We start from the raw sequence: 16,135 nt of genomic DNA, 5'->3' as shown, positions 1-16,135 counted from the left end.
TCTGATAGGAGGCTCTGGTGAGTACAGTTCTCTTCAACCTTTTCTATTGTGTATTTCCAGCTTTTGTCCAGGAGACTGTACTCCATAGTTATTACTATTTGTTATAATTTACTATACATATCAACTAGGTATCTGCTGAGTTATTGAACTTACCCCCATGGATACTATATTTTTCAGGTACCAGGTTGTTTATGGAGTCACTTGGAGTATCCTGTCTGCCGGTCCCCACGTCACATCAGAAGACCCGTCTCCGCTTTTGTTTACTTTTATTTTGGTATATGAAATTTGTGTATTTAGCTTTGTGTTTCGATTTTGTTTATGGAGTGTTGTTTTGTTGTGTGGTGTAAGCCTAGCCGGCTAGCAGTCTTCATTTTTAGTTTGTATGTGTTGACCATTGTATTTCCGCTGCGTTTGGTTTTGGTACAGCCGACTGGGCTGTTAGATTTACATATAACTGCGTGGTTGTGTTTTTATTCTATCAGCCGAGTAGGCTACATATAAACTGCGTGGTTGTGTGTATATTCCAGCTGCCTGCAGCTAAGGTATATTGTGTCTGTAGAAATGGTTCAGATTGTCACCCGTACAGGGGAGATGCTGTCGGAATTTCCTCTGGCAGTCCTCTGGCAGGGACTCCTCTGGGGCGTGACATTATGGGGCGCCTTTTTATTGTAACGACCCGACCCCTCGGCCCCTTGGGCGGTCACACTGGCAGCCCATTTTGGCGGCCCCTTGGCGGTCCCTTAGGCGGCCCCACCGACGGCCCAACTTGCGACCCCTTATGTCGTCGACCGACGACCCTCGGGCGTGTGCCGTTACTCACAAGGTCTTTCCACCCTTGACCAGTGGATTTTTGCCTTCCCTAGGATTCGAACTCTAAACCTCCAGGTTAAGTACTAGAGTTTATGAATTCTGGTAGCCAAGTGAACATGCAACTTCTCATTGTGACGATAAAAAAATTATAGCTAATTTACTTAGGCTTTTCTCCCGCCATGACAACGAGTATATATATATATATATATATATATATATATATATATATAATATTTGATTGATTTTTTATATTATATGTATTTTTAATGTTAAATTTTATTTGTAATCATTATAATTTAATAATTTTTTTATCTAATATTTCTATAATGGTATAATATTGTTCACTTTAGACTTAAATTTTCATAATTTTATTTTTGAGCTCTATTAGAAAAGTCTTATATCAAATGAAGATATCTTTACATGAGGTTTATGATTATTTCCATATGTGAGACTTTATTTATAACTATTGTAATCTAACATACATACATATGTAATAAATTTGTATATTAAATTGATGTATTATTATTCTTCGACGAATGAGGTGATGTTTGGTTTAGGCGGTAGGGATCAGAATGAGTTTGATAGTATATTAGAATGAAAATGTGTATTATTATTTTAATATAATGTTTTGTTAGTTTGATATTTTAAAATGGAAATCAATTAAAATTTCAAAAGTTCCCTTGAAGACCATTATCCATCTACATCCTTCTCTCTAAAAAATGATCTCTCATCTCTTGAAAAATACCTTCTCCGTCTATATCCTCCTCGACTATTTTGACATTGAAAAGCTTCAAAGATTACCAATGCCATGACCTTAATCGGCATCATGTATCAAACTACTAGAACCGCACTGGGCTCCTTTAGTTTTGTCAACGTCGCTGACTATAAAGGGGACAAAGTGGTTCGTCGTCATTGACAAGGATGGTAGCATCATTGATACCACATTTATTAGATTCGTGGAGGAATATTTCTGTTATTCAGATCAGCAAAATCTTGCCGTTGCCACGATGGAATTAAAAAATTTAGCTTGAACGATTAAATCTCGACCAAATTGTGACTTTCATATCACCATCGATATGACGAATATATTGATGAATTCGATTAGTTGGAAGTTGAAAAACTTTACTTTTAGAATGAGATATCAAACCTTAGGGGATAGATGAGTTTCATCCATTCCCTAAATTTTAGATTTTATTCTAATATTTCATTCTCATTTCTATCTCCATTAACCCATCATTAAAAAACAAAAAATCATTCTAATTCCTTATTCTTATACCCCTAAATCAAATACATAACCTTTCAATAAAAATTTTGTTTTTTAAAAGCTACGCACCCAACTTTCAGATAATCGTGCAGATCACGTGAGTCAAATTGTACTCTATTGATGTCAGACCTACCGGTCTGGTTTGGTTTGGGGCCCTCAAGCCCACGAATCTCGGTAGTCTCTGGTGGGTCCATTGGTTGAGCCTTCAGAGATCGTACGATCTCCGATCTGCGGTAGAGATCTGATCACCGTCTCTCCTTTATCTTCTTCCTTTCACCTTTTTTTTTTGTTTTAATGTTCCATTTCTGCCCTCCTCCGCATACACTCGCTCCCCGCAGAAAAAGGGCGGCATTACGTTTATTCGGTTTTTTCTTCTTCTTCGTTTTTCCAAAATTGGCCTCAAGTCGGCCTGGTTTGGAATCGAACTCGTGACCCAAGATTTGTGGTGGGCTTCTTTCTACTGCTTTTATTTTCTAGCCTCGCTCTCACTTTCTCCCCTCTCCCTTTTTTCCGCCCTTTTCGTCGCCATCCCGTCTCTTCTCCTCGCGTTCGCTCCTCGAAGGTGAGATTGGCTGCCCGTTGTTTCCTTTCGACTTAGGGTTCCATACTTTGAAATTTTAGACGAGTCTGGTTCGCATAGGATCGGGATTTTTATTTGGGGTCTAGATGATTATTATTATTACTTTGTTTTTGGTTGATTATTGATCGGCGTTCTGAGATCCAGTTGACGCTTTTGTTTCTGACCATAGGGCTTGTTGAAGATCTGACGGATTACATTTTGGCTGTCGGATCTTTATTGAAATCCAGAGCTGATGGTCGGATTTGGAAGTTGAGGAGGATTTGGAAGCGGCTTCTGGTTGGTATCGACGAACTTGGTTGTCTTTTTTCCGCGTCCCTGAAGTGTTTGAGGGACTCGGATTTGAGGCCAACCTTTCCATTTATTGAGCGACTTTCCGTGATTTGATGCCATCTCTGGCCAATCACTGAGGGGTCCTCTACGTTGCTGTGGAGGATCCCGTTGCAGGAAGTAATTTAAATTAGGGTGGTGCTTACTTCTTGTTCTTGAAGAAAAAAGAATTGAATTGTGAGAGGTGGTTGTCTGACCCAAGGCTGGAGATTGCAATTTTGTATACGAGGTGAAGGGATTCGAAGTGGGCTAATTTGCCTTGGAGTAGCTGTTTGGCTGTCTCGTGCAAAAATGTTTCCTCGGGATGCGGAAAATTCGCATGTGGGAGCAAATGTTGCTGGCAGTGTGTTAGCGCCCACACGGTTTGTGTGGCCTTATGGTGGGAGAAGGGTCTTCGTTACCGGCTCTTTTACAGGGTCAGTCTCACAGTGGTTACTTCCCCTTCTGCATTTCATTGCATGAAACCAGTGTACAGTTGTTTCTATTGTAATTTCTTTTGTTCTGTCACTCCATTGTTTGTTCTACTCCATGTTTTGACTGTTGGTATTGATTTGTTCTTCTAATTGAGGGAGCCTTGGCGCAACGGTAAAGTTGTTACTTTGTGACCAAAAGGTCATGGAAGCAGCCTCTTGCAAAAAGTAGGGTAAGTCTGTATACAATGGATCCTTCCCCGGACCCCGCATAGCGGGAGCTTCGTGCTTCGGGCTGCTACCTCAGAGATGCTTTATTAAAAATTTCTCTTTTCTCAGGGTGCCTATTCGTGATTGATATGGTAAATAAATTTAGTCAAAATGTAAACTTCATTATGTAATATATTACAAACATCTCAAATTACAAATAGTGGTAGCTCAATCAGCTACAAAAGTTGTTCATACAGTTGATGTAACTACCAAGATGACCTAATAAGTTTGTAATCCATGCATCAGATGGTCCGAACATATTCCCATGTCTCCTGTGGAGGGTTGTCCTACAGTGTTTCAGGTTATTTGCAGATTATCACCAGGGTTACATCAGGTATATTTTTGGATTTTTCCTATTTTGGTTGCATTGTTGTCTAAAAATTATATAGCAAAAAAATTATATTTTTTTTTGAAAATGTTTTATCACCTAGGTGGATATCTTTTGGTCACCTATTCTTGATCTTGATTTATGCGATATTAAAATATGCTTATCTTTATCTATGAAAACTTGGGATGCATAAATATTTGTGTATTGTTTCATTTAGTCAGGGTCTATTGTACCTTTCTGAGTGGACCATTTCTATTTGTATGACTGATTATGGTGCAATTATGTGCTGGGATGGGCTGACTTTTACTTTGTCATGTTAAATGCAGTATAAATTTTATGTTGATGGTGAGTGGAGGCATGATGAACGCCAGCCTTTTCTCAGTGGAAACTATGGAGTAGTCAACACTATCTGTATACTTTCCGAGGCTAATCCTTTGGCTGCATTACCAAGCCCTGGGACGCCTAATAACAGAATGGGAATGGATGTGGACAACGAAACATTTCACCATGCAGTATGTTAACTTATTGGAATTTGCTTCTTGTCAATGCAATGCATTTACAAGCGCAATGACTTGACATGTTTGACAATATTGCAACAATTATTTTATTGTTCCTTGTTAAACTGTGAACTATAATAAAACTAGATTATGCTTATAATTAATGCAAAATAACTAGTTTATGTTGAAAACATATGATGTTTATGGTGTTTCATAATTTCGCCATTTTTTCTGATAAAAGTGTTAGACACATATTAGTATCAAATGGAGCAAGCATTTACTTTGCGCTATCAAATACATCACGAATTAATTACTTCACTAATACCATATTGCTATTCACCATCATGTTAGCCATTCAATTGTCTGAACATTACATGTTTGCATTGTTCCTATATTGGCATGGGTGTGTTCTGTTCTGAATTGTGTTTTTTTCCTGTCTGGAGCCATTGTGGTGACGCTTATCTGGTCTTGTTTATGAACAGAAAATTTCATCATTAATTGGTTTGTGCACCTTATGTATGACATAGATGGGCACCTCTATTATTATTTTATGGCTTGATTACCTCTATTATTATTATTTTATGTCTCGATGAGTATTTTGGCATTAATTAGGCAGCATCGCGAGAAGGAACCATGCAAGGTGGCACTGTTAGGATTTCGGAGGAGGATATAAAAATATCCCGCTCTCATATTTCTATGTTCTTGTCGTCACATACAGCTTATGATTTACTTCCTGACTCCGGAAAGGTATAAGCACTTTATGTTTATTTGTCAACATAAACACGTACTAATATAATGCTGGTGACATTTTGCACCCATCTAATATTACACAATAATTCAGGTTGTTGCACTCGATGTTAATTTGCCTGTGAAGCAGGCATTTCATATTCTCTATGAACAGGTATTTCCTTTGATGTGGATTTGTAAATTAACCTGTAATATTTCTGACTCAAATGCTTTTCAATCTAACATTTAGGACAATCTACACCGCCTTGTAGTTTTTTGTTTGATGCATTCAGACTTGTATCTGAAGTCAAAATAGTCCTTGCTATTTCAAGTTAATGCTGAGTCATCATCGTGCTGATTTAATTACTTTGCAGAAACAATAAAGGTTATTGAATGTAATTCAGCATTCCTTATTGTTTCATTTTGGTGCAATCATAATTGCATGTGCATGCCACGTCAAACCTGCCACTTCAAAATGTGAAGGGTGGCATGTGGAAAATAGATTATCATAATAACTTGAAATCAATGACCATTTTGTCAGTCTTCTACTCTTCTCTGTCATAATCTCATTCCATCTGTTGTCTCAAACCACTAGGTGTATGCTAATGCTAGGTTTCCGAACGTCTGTATCTTTTTGCATATCTATATATTTCAAATGTTGCCATCATCTTGATCGGAATGGCTTATATTTTTTGTGTTTAATTTGGAATTTTTACTTAAGAAAACGTCAATGATTCTATAAAGTTTATTATTATTATTATTATTATTATTATTAATTTTAAAAGACAGCTATAAGTTGTAATTTTACAACTAGATTTGGAGCTTTGGGTTAATGCCATATAATTTTCATGTTATATTAATTCTCATTTTATTATTTCTAGTAACTCATAAAGGTTTTTTTGGTTCTCCTTACCTTGCCTTGCACAGCTGACATTTGTGCCTCACTATTGCCATGCCTGTAACTCTCTTTCTTGTATGCCGTGCTATATATTATTTCCTCATTTTACCATTAAATTGGCTGTTTGCCTATGGTAACATTAATGTTTACTTATGAAGCTTATTTTTGTTCCTCTTCTTGTTATTTTAATCATGATTTCTCAGCAATACTATCTTATTCAATTTTCTGCCATGGATATTTAGGGAATTTCTGTGGCGCCACTGTGGGATTCTCTGAGGTGTCAATTTGTTGGAGTACTAAGTGCTCTGGATTTTATTTTAATTCTTCAAGAGGTATGTATATGATTCCCTGCTCTGAACTTATTGACAACAGTCACTATGTTTATGGCTGTTTATTTATCTCTAGGAATGTCTTTTTGTTGTGCTGAATATATAACTGCAATGGTTGCATTTTTTGGGGGTTTGGTTGCAATGTTTTATTGAGCATTTTCAGTTTTCAACTTAGAAAACCATATATTAATTGATTTTCACCCTTTACAATAATTCTCCAGACGCCAAGCATTAATCAATTCTTGGACTAAGGAAAAAAAACCCATAAGACCTATTACTGATGTTGTTTTCTTGTCACTTATATTTTTGCTTCATCTGTGGTTGGCTCCACGGATGGTGTTGCAGGTGAAAGTGTCGATATTTTCATAATTATTTTTAGTAATCACCCGTACCGAAGTAATAAAATTTAGTATGAACAGATGATGGGTGGTTGGCTGGTTGTACGACATCATTGGTCGGAAATGCTTTATAACAGATGAATAGTGCTTGGTTGAAGTAATAAGATTTAATAGTGTCAACAGATGATGGTGGTTGGCTGGCTGTATGACATTATTGGTTGGAAATGTTCTATAACAGATGAGTAGAGGTTGATAAATTTGTAGAAAAATGGTACTTTTTTGTTTGATTGCTAACATTGCTTTTTTTTATGTCAATGTGATTGCATACACATTTCTCTTTGGCAAGTCGAAACTTTGCAGTCATATGTCGGTGAAGGAATTTAGTATTTTAATGATTTCTATATTGACTGCCTCTGTTATCATAAATGGAAAACTTTCCTGCATTGTCAGCTTGGAAATCGAGGCTCAAATCTTAGAGAGGAAGAACTGGAGACCCATACAATATATGCTTGGAAGGAGGGGAAGCATCAGCTTTTGGGGCAGTTAGAGAATCATGGCAAATCACTTCAAAGTTGCATGATCCACGTAAACATCCATGCTTTTTTTGTTTCATTTTGTCACCCTTCAAGCTATAGTCTTTGCTACTTATCTGCATGTTTAAAAGGAAATCATAGGCTTAGTTCTTGGTCTACCTAAGATAAATGAACTCATATCAAGAGTCGTCAAGTTATTTCTACTGCAAAGATTGTCCACAATTTCTAGTCACTGTCTGACACAATGGAATTCACTGTCCACCATAATATTTCCTAGAAGATCAAACTTAAACTACTATTAATAATTACTAATTAAATTCTCAAAATATTTATCCATCCTTGATCATTATAAACGGAGGAAAAATATAGTCCGACTATAAAAAGTACTCCTAATAGAACTTAGTGTGCAACACATATAAATTCCTAGTGGACTCAAAAGAGATAATTATAGTAAGATCTAAATTTAATAATGTGCCCTTATTATTGTGGCAAAAAAAGGCGAATACGCTCGCCCCCAGCGCCCTCACCAACCCGTCCCAAGGCCAACACGGAGGAGGTACATGTGCCCTTATTATGGCTTTACCTGAGGAGGATAATTTATGTGATATTAGAATATTGGTTTTCTGGATTTTGAAAGGAGTCACATAATTGACTTATGCTCAATATATACTTTATTTCTTTCTATAGGATATATACAACATTTTTTTTAATGTTTTTTGAATAGTCAAATTGTCCTACAATTTTGAACAGTAGCAGAATGATGCCAAGAATTCTTGTTTTAGTAATTCTATAGGACGTGTAGAGCAAAATCTTTCAGTTTTTAAAAAAGAGCAATTAAAATTTGAGGATTTGTTTCACCACTGATTTTATAAGATGAAAAGGGTTACGTTGTTGCATAAAACAACTTTGTTCATGGGAAAAAAAAACAAAGAAAAAGGTATGTGCTTATTGACACGTTCTTTGCCTTGGTTCCTTCCCCTTTCCCTGCATACTCCTCCAACCTCTCTCTCTCTCAGTTGGTGTCTCCAACTTCCCTTTACATACGCGGATCTACTTGTATTGCTGCTCAACGTTCCATTCTCGCTCCTGTTCACTACTGCTTGCAGCCATGACTTAGGATCCCGTTGCATGGGCCTCCATCTCTGGTTTTAGAGTTGTGTTCCCTTGGTAACTTGGGTTTCTCCAGTTGTCATTCCCCATGTCTACCCCATGTCTAATAGTTTCATTTATCAAAGAGGAATATAACGTGTAGTTATAGAAATCTTGAACACTTATATCCTGTTTGGAAGGAAATTTTCAGATTTTCATTTTAATGAAAAGGGAAAAATATTAACAATAAATATATATTTCAATTTCAACTCTTATGTTTGGTAGATGAAAATAGTAATCAATCTTAAAATTTGAAATCTATAAAGTGTTATTTGGTTGGATAAAAGTCAAATATTCCAAAAACACTTTTTTTTAATGAAAAATTTAAGAAATTTATTTGATATAATTTAACTTTCAATTTCAATAACTATATATTTTTTCTTTAAGCAATTAAATAAATAATAATTTATGATATTTATTAAAATAAAAAGTTTTATTCTTTAAAAGATAATTTATTGTGAGTATACCTTTTTATATATATCACGTAATTAATTTAGCATTCAATATGAATAGCTTATAAAGAAAATAACAATAATAATAAATAAATTGATAATTTCATAATTGCCATTGCCTTTGATTTTTTTATGGTAAATAGAAATTAGTTTTTAAAAATGATAACAAATAGTTCTAAATAATTAAAGAACTTCTAAATCTCTTTGAAGTTTTGACGGTTATTTTTTTCTTTGTTTTTGACATTTATTTCGATGATAAACACATTTTGTTTGCTGTTTTTATTTTTTTACCAAAATGAAAACTGAAAAAATCTAAAATTTCAATGTTCACAAACAACAACATAAATGAATCATTTTTTGATGATATTTCTACACTTTTTGATAATATTTCTACCAAAAAATAAACCCTTTTTTGTTTGAGAAGATTTTAAAACTGAGCCCTTGAGAATCCTTAAAAAGGGGTTGCTTTACTAAGTGATTAATAGATAACCCTCCAATCCTCGAGTCATCTATGGGGCTCAATGGGATGAGATGGAATGGTGATCGGATTTCTGGTTATATTTTTCAAAACTGCCTTATCTTGCTTGTTAATGCAAAGTTTATCTGCAAAGCTGCAGTTCTCATGAGCTTCATGACTATTCCAGGAGTCATGCCTATGGATCCCAGATTTCATTATTATGGTTTCTAAAAAACTGTTGCATTCAAACACAGAGTAATAAAATGACTTAATTGGTTCAAACATTATTAGGGATAAGACATTACATAGAGCACAATGGAGTATTTTAAATAATGTAGCCCACCCCCTAATAGTTGGGGCAAACATGTTTTGATGATAATGATGCCATTGAGCATGAAGTGGAACAGATTGTTCCATGTCCATTTGCAGAATGTCTTGTTGCACAACTATCATTTCCAAGTTTGTCCACAATTATTGCAATTTTTTGACATGCTGGTCATCCAGTTATACTAAAGGAACAACGCAGAGTTGAGAGCCATCATTATGATTAGTGTTTTGCATTGGGCTTATTAAGTCCTTGTTTTAGATCTAATTGAATGGGGACCTAATTGAAGAATGGTTTTCAGTCCCAAACTGAGCCACATGTGCAAAGTAATTTAACTGGTACATATCTTTATGGTGTAAATGAGTAAGGTACACGATGAAAAAAATATTGCAATAATAGTCTGCGTTAGATGCTTTACTCGAATCAGATGTCAATCCGTAGTGTCACATTCTAACTAATTACATCATTAGCATAGTGTAGGATTAAGGAAACTATCTTGCCCTTATTAGAATTCTTCTCGCATGCAAGAAAAGTATTATCCTATCTGTGAATTTAAACTTGTCTGCCTTTACTCATTTTTTAAAGAAGATTTTCCATGTTACCCTCCATTAGCAGTTTGTATGATGGAAATGCTTACTAGACTGATCTTGTGATCTCTCTCACTAGGCTGGTCCATATGATTCTTTAAAAGATGTGGCTGTGAAGATTTTGCAAAATGAAGTATCTACTGTTCCAATCATGTACCCATCAGCACATGATGATGGTTCATTTCCACAACTATTGCATCTTGCTTCTCTTTCAGGGATTCTGAAACGTAAGCGAACATTGTGATGAAATTATTATGGGGCTGAATGCTTTAGATATTCATCCCGCTCTTGTTTTTTTGTTGAAATTATATATGTATTTGTTTTGTTAGCCATTGAATGCCTCACTGTTCAGCTTTTTAATTTTCAGGTATTTGCCGACACTTTAGACACTCTATTAGTTCTTTACCTATTCTACAACAACCTATTTGCAAAATACCATTGGGTACTTGGGATCCGCGAATTGAGGACCAAAGTGGGCGCCCACTAGTTGTGTTAAGACAGAACAGTTTACTCAGTTTAGCCCTTTCTCTTTTGATTCAAGGTCAATTCTCACTATCTTTCTGTTTACCTAAAGCTTTCCATTTTGAAATAATTCTTGATTTCATTTTAGATTCATAGATAATGATCTAAATAATTCATTTTATGTGGATTTTTATGCTATTCAGTCGAATATCATAGTTGATTGGCCATACAACCATCTTTATGCAAGTCTACAAATTGTGGATGCACATAAATCCTTAACTAGTTCCACTTGTTCTCTTTGGGACTCTTGTATAGTTTTAGGGGAGTGTGGATTAAAAAGCTAGTTCATGTTATAAGATGAAATTGGGAAATGTGGACATAAGAACATTTTAGGAAAAGGAATAAAATTGTAAGATACATTGATTAGGACAAAGTTTAATAATATGCTTACAAGAATAAATGTGTTGAGAAAAATCTGGAGAAATGAATAATAGAAGTTAAAAAAATTGGTATGCTTGAAAATTTTAAAAAATTTGGTACGTCATGTCCTCTGTTTAGCAATTGCCTCGCTTGAACTACTGTGCCAATTGCATCCACTAGTAATCTAATGTGTTGGACATCATAACAACCGCTTATTGCCTTGTTTGCCATGATGGTAAATTGCAGGCTCATTTCATTTGTGCTTTTAGAGGCAATGATTGAAAGAGATACAATGAAAAGGGAGATCAAATCCTTCACATTCATATGTTACACCCACATTGGGCTTCATAGTGATCCAACAAAAATTGATTCACTCTTTCCGTCCACCCCTCCATAACCAACCACCTCCACCAAGTACAGGGCAATGTTTTTGTTGTCTTTGGTTATGACCACTCTACCTAGTTGTCCTCATTTGTGCCTTGCCAATTTGCCACATATCTCATCAACAACTCTGTTGAAGCCCTTGTTGATCCTTTGTTGCTTGATCGACATTCTCTAAGACATTCCAATCGTGTATGCCATCCAATCCATCACCATTCACAACTAGCTCATACTCGTTGTCAATAACATCCCTCATATTATTAAAGAAGCCTTCTATTATTAACCAACTTCTCTCGGCTTTTGTTCAGCGCTCTTTGACACCTTTAAAGATCTACAACAACTCACCATCCTTGTTTGGGTCCATCACTGTGCTTTTCCTGACATAATTCTGGCCTTCCCAAGCCTCTTGCATATCATTTGACCAACTAAGTTGTTTCACATAGAGTTGGAACTTTGTTGACTTGCCACCCACCAATGTTCTTGTTCACCTTCCACCTTCACGCATGCAATTTCCATCGCCTCCTGCATGAATTTTGGATCTCACCAATAGCTTGTGTGTCTTTGTGGGGGATTTCATAAAAAAAGAGTATTCTAAAAATATTCATTCATAGTATCAAAAATAACATTACAAGTGAATTTGCTTAGTGTTTGATAACTAAGGCTATGTTTACCCCTGCACAAGGGAGAGGAGAGGAGAGGAGAGGAGAGAAGAGCAGGAATTCCTATCCTCTTTTCCTCTTAGTAAATAGGAAGACAGAAAGGGGTGGATGATCCTCATTGCCTTTGTTTGACCTTCTTTAGGGTTGTCACCTTCTTGACTTGACCATCCTTGTCCAAGCTACCCATCAATGTCATTATGTTTTTTTTCCTCGAACTATCCTCACCCTCATTGACCTTGTCTGAGCCCACTATTCATGCTGGTTACCTTTTGCTAACCTTGTTCACTTCTGCCACCCCTCATTGGCCTTGTTTGAGCTTCCCTCTATTAACTTCGATCACCATTATATGAGCTACCTTGTATATGTCATCATACCTTGCACTGAGCTACCATCTTCGCTCTCATCAACCTTGACCATCTTTGTCCAAGCCACCTGTTCATGTCATCATTCAGAGGGTAAAGATTACCTTTTGGGCAGAAGAGTGCCTGGGCTCTCTTCTCTTTTCTCCCTGTTTTTTTTACCAAGGTAAATGAGGGAGAGGACATTGAAAACTGTGCTCTGCCCTCCTCTCCTTCTGCAAGGGTTAATATAACCTAGTGGTCAGGTAAATCACTGTTCATTGTACATCTCTCCTGTTGTACCCTATTGTTTTCTGTAGATCCAAACAATGCGTTTATTATATCCTAGTTCAAATCATTAGACATAATTTATGTTTGGCACACTTGGCATTCTTCACGCAGGTAAAGTTGGAAGTGCATAGAAAAGTTTGAGGGGGACTAAATTGATCAATTGAAGCTGAGGCTTCATAACATTGGTTCACTACTACTACAATAATTTCTGCACTCTTTGTTCGAAATTTAGCATATAATTTTTTCTGCTTCGAAGTTTATACTCTCTTTTTTGGGGACTGCCTATGTGAATCATGATTTTTTTTAGTTTATTCAACTAATTTTTCCCTTGGTGCTGTTTTGCTTTTTTCTTCAGTTGCTCCTTTGTTGTATGTATCTTTCAATCTTCAATTAGATTTTTTTTTTTGCCACATAGACAACCTTCTTTTTCTACTTTGCCTGTACTTCATTTGCATGTCAGACGTCTTAGAGAGTAGTGCTTATCTGCAGCTAAAGTTAGCTCAATCCCGATTGTTGATGAAAATGATTCCTTTGTGGATATATATTCCAGAAGGTAAGCTGACTGTCTTTTCTTTATCACCGACCTTCTTCCCTTCTTTTTCCCAATACACTTCAGGAAATTTTTTATGACTCTATTTTGCAGTGACATCACAGCATTAGCTAAAGACAGAGTTTATGCGCAAATACACCTTGATAAAATGAACATTCAGCAGGTAATGAACCATAATTTATATTTATTAAATTCTAATTCTAGTTTGGAAGAGATCAATCAATCATGTAAGCTGATCAGTTATGAGCATCCAGTTGTGAGATAAAGTTGGCATCGATAATCTAATAATTGCAATTCATTCTCTTGTCCATTATTTGTGAAGTGGTCTTGTGCTTGTTAATCTAAATCCCTGTAATTAAGTTTTCTTAATCAGGGACATTGATGTCTGCTATGATCTTGCTTTTTAATAGCATAATAGCAATTTTGTTGCCATACAACATTTTTGTCCTGTAACATGTAGAACTGATACGGTTTAAACTTGGTACTTTTCTCAACAATGACTTTCCATTTGAGTGCATCATTGCTTCCTTGGATAAAGTATTAATGGCCCTTTTTAGTTATAGTTGAACTCAAAACTAAAATTCCTTGAAGTGAAGGAGTGATGCAATAGCATTAGGTTGGGACTCTTTTATCTTAAAAATTCATATGAATATTGTTTAGGATGTGACACCGCTAGCTTTTCCCACAAGAGAGTGGTGGGCAAATTATGGTGTATAAGACCTGAACTTGTGTATTAATGCCTGATGGGAAAGTCAAGCAGAGCTGTATGTGAGAGAGATTATTGTGACATTTTGAAGTTAAGTTCCATGTTGAAAATGGTGACCTTAAAATGCCTACATGGGTCGACCATAATATGGGCAGAATTAAGCAAGGCACAGTTGGGATGAACCCTATTATAATTCTTAGGCATTATGAAGATGTCATAGGTGGAAAAAAAATGTGGAAAATTTCAGAAATAAAAAAAAATGTTTTTCTGGGCTCACCTCAATACCAGCTGCTGCCCTCTCCCATTGCTCGACTTAGGCATCCTCTTCTATTATAACACTATTAATTAATGTTTACTTGTACTATTTATCCTACCTTAATTTTGTGCTTTTTCCTATTTCCTTTCTTGAGCCCATGATTCTTGACAGCCAGATTATTTGTTGCTTTTCTTGAGCCCTATTTGAATTTATTTATATACAAGAGAAATATTCTAGTGTTCATTTATCCATTTTGATATGAAGTTGTGAAGTCTTGAAGGCATATAATGTTTTTCTTACATTAATTTAAATGGTGTGAAATAACTTATGAAACAATAATGAACATATTTTATGATAATAATTACAAAATACATACAGCACTTTAATTAATTTTTGTTCTCAATAGTACACAAAAATTTCTTAAAAGTAAATCCTTCTAACTAGTATGCTTACATTTAAATTATTAAACCATTTTACGAACAGATTAAAGGTAAACCTATTCCAGCATATGAACCATTCTAATTCACTTTAAAGAAACCAAATTTTATTTCATGGATAATCATTATGGATTTTTATTTTGTTTTATTGAGAAATCATTGTATAAAGCTCAACTCAATACGCTCTCCACCCTTGTGAGGATGGCAAGTGAGTTTTTACCTAGGGGAATTCTGATTAGCTGCAATTAACTTAGTCAAGAGTTTCAGTCCATTTATCAATGTCAGTGAGCTGGGATATGGTGTGATGATATCCTTTTGCAGGCCACTGATATCAAAATGAAGACCTTGCTTTGGATTGAATATATAGCTTCAAGCAAATATTCGCTAATTTTCCTAGAATATATGCCAGATAAATGAATTTTACTGTTTTTTTTGTATCCTTATGCCAAAATCAGGCACTACAACTTGGGCATGATATGCCTTCTCAAGGGGGCTTTGATGGCCAGAGATGCCAGATGTGCCTCCGCACAGATCCTTTGATGAAAGTGATGGAGAGATTGGCAAATCCTGGTAAAATTTGATTATTAACAGTGTTGGTTTTCATTGTTTGTTCTGGGTTCATATATTCTGCCCATGCTTGGTGGCAGGGGTACGACGTGTTGTCATAGTTGAGGCTGGAAGCAAACGTGTGGAAGGAATAATTTCACTGAGCGATGTATTCAGATTTCTGCTTTGCTAGCCGAACATATCCAATGCTCTTGAGCAATTGAGGCTGCTGCAGAACATCACTTTTTGGTCAGCATTGTTGTTTCAGCCCATCCATCTGAGATTTATTTCATTGGATAGGCCTCAGTGGTTAGAAGGCTACAGGGGTCTGTAAATGTTTAGGATGTTTATTTTTTTTTTTCCTTTGTTAACCCTTGGTATCCGCTGATTATCATTGGTGTGTGATTCTCCCATCATGTGGGCTTATAAGTGCTATCACGTTCCATTTTCTGCACAGAAATGCTTCTAACAGGTCGGTATGAGGTGTGGAAAGAATGATGTTGTTCAATCTGATCTTTTTAGTTGTATCAGAGAGTGAGATTGTTGGCCTGTCTCCATTGCCATAAACAACTTATCCCGGTTTTGAACAATATGCTTGTGATTTACTCTAAAATTATCACTTTTATGTTGTATCTTGAATGGTGGCCTCTGCCATTCCTTTCCCTTTAGCAACCATGAGTGCGGTTAGGTTCATTTCAAAACGATTGAAATGATCATACGAGAAGTAGAAGAAATATCGAACGGACAGTTAGTTGAACATCCACAATGTCTATTTGATGGTTATCTTGATCCAATTTCATATTTTGGCT

General features: G+C 35.8%; 1 protein-coding gene across 4 annotated transcripts; it reads left to right on the top strand.

The window, feature by feature from the left end:
• Positions 1-2,430: 2,430 nt before the first annotated feature.
• Positions 2,431-15,856, top strand: LOC122054470 (sucrose nonfermenting 4-like protein). Of its 4 annotated transcripts, XM_042616074.1 has the most exons (14): positions 2,482-2,636; positions 2,824-3,397; positions 3,908-3,995; positions 4,316-4,501; positions 5,099-5,233; positions 5,328-5,387; positions 6,353-6,442; positions 7,228-7,362; positions 10,360-10,507; positions 10,648-10,821; positions 13,321-13,384; positions 13,475-13,544; positions 15,236-15,350; positions 15,428-15,856. In XM_042616074.1, exons 2-14 carry the CDS (start codon positions 3,273-3,275, stop codon positions 15,517-15,519), a joined length of 1,482 nt encoding a protein of 493 aa, XP_042472008.1. In that variant the 5' UTR covers positions 2,482-2,636; positions 2,824-3,272; the 3' UTR covers positions 15,520-15,856. The 4 variants fall into 4 exon arrangements, 3 of the variants coding, with proteins under 3 accessions (XP_042472011.1, XP_042472008.1, XP_042472010.1); XM_042616077.1 differs by lacking the exon at positions 2,824-3,397 and having other exon boundaries at positions 2,431-2,636; XR_006132804.1 differs by lacking the exon at positions 15,428-15,856 and having other exon boundaries at positions 13,292-13,384.
• The last annotated feature ends 279 nt before the right edge of the window (positions 15,857-16,135 follow it).

The sequence above is a fragment of the Zingiber officinale genome, chromosome 1B (assembly GCF_018446385.1).
Source record: "Zingiber officinale cultivar Zhangliang chromosome 1B, Zo_v1.1, whole genome shotgun sequence".
Classification (NCBI taxonomy): Eukaryota; Viridiplantae; Streptophyta; class Magnoliopsida; order Zingiberales; family Zingiberaceae; genus Zingiber; species Zingiber officinale.
The sequence above is the reverse complement of the archived record's forward strand: the minus strand, read 5'-3'. Positions and strand labels throughout refer to the sequence as shown.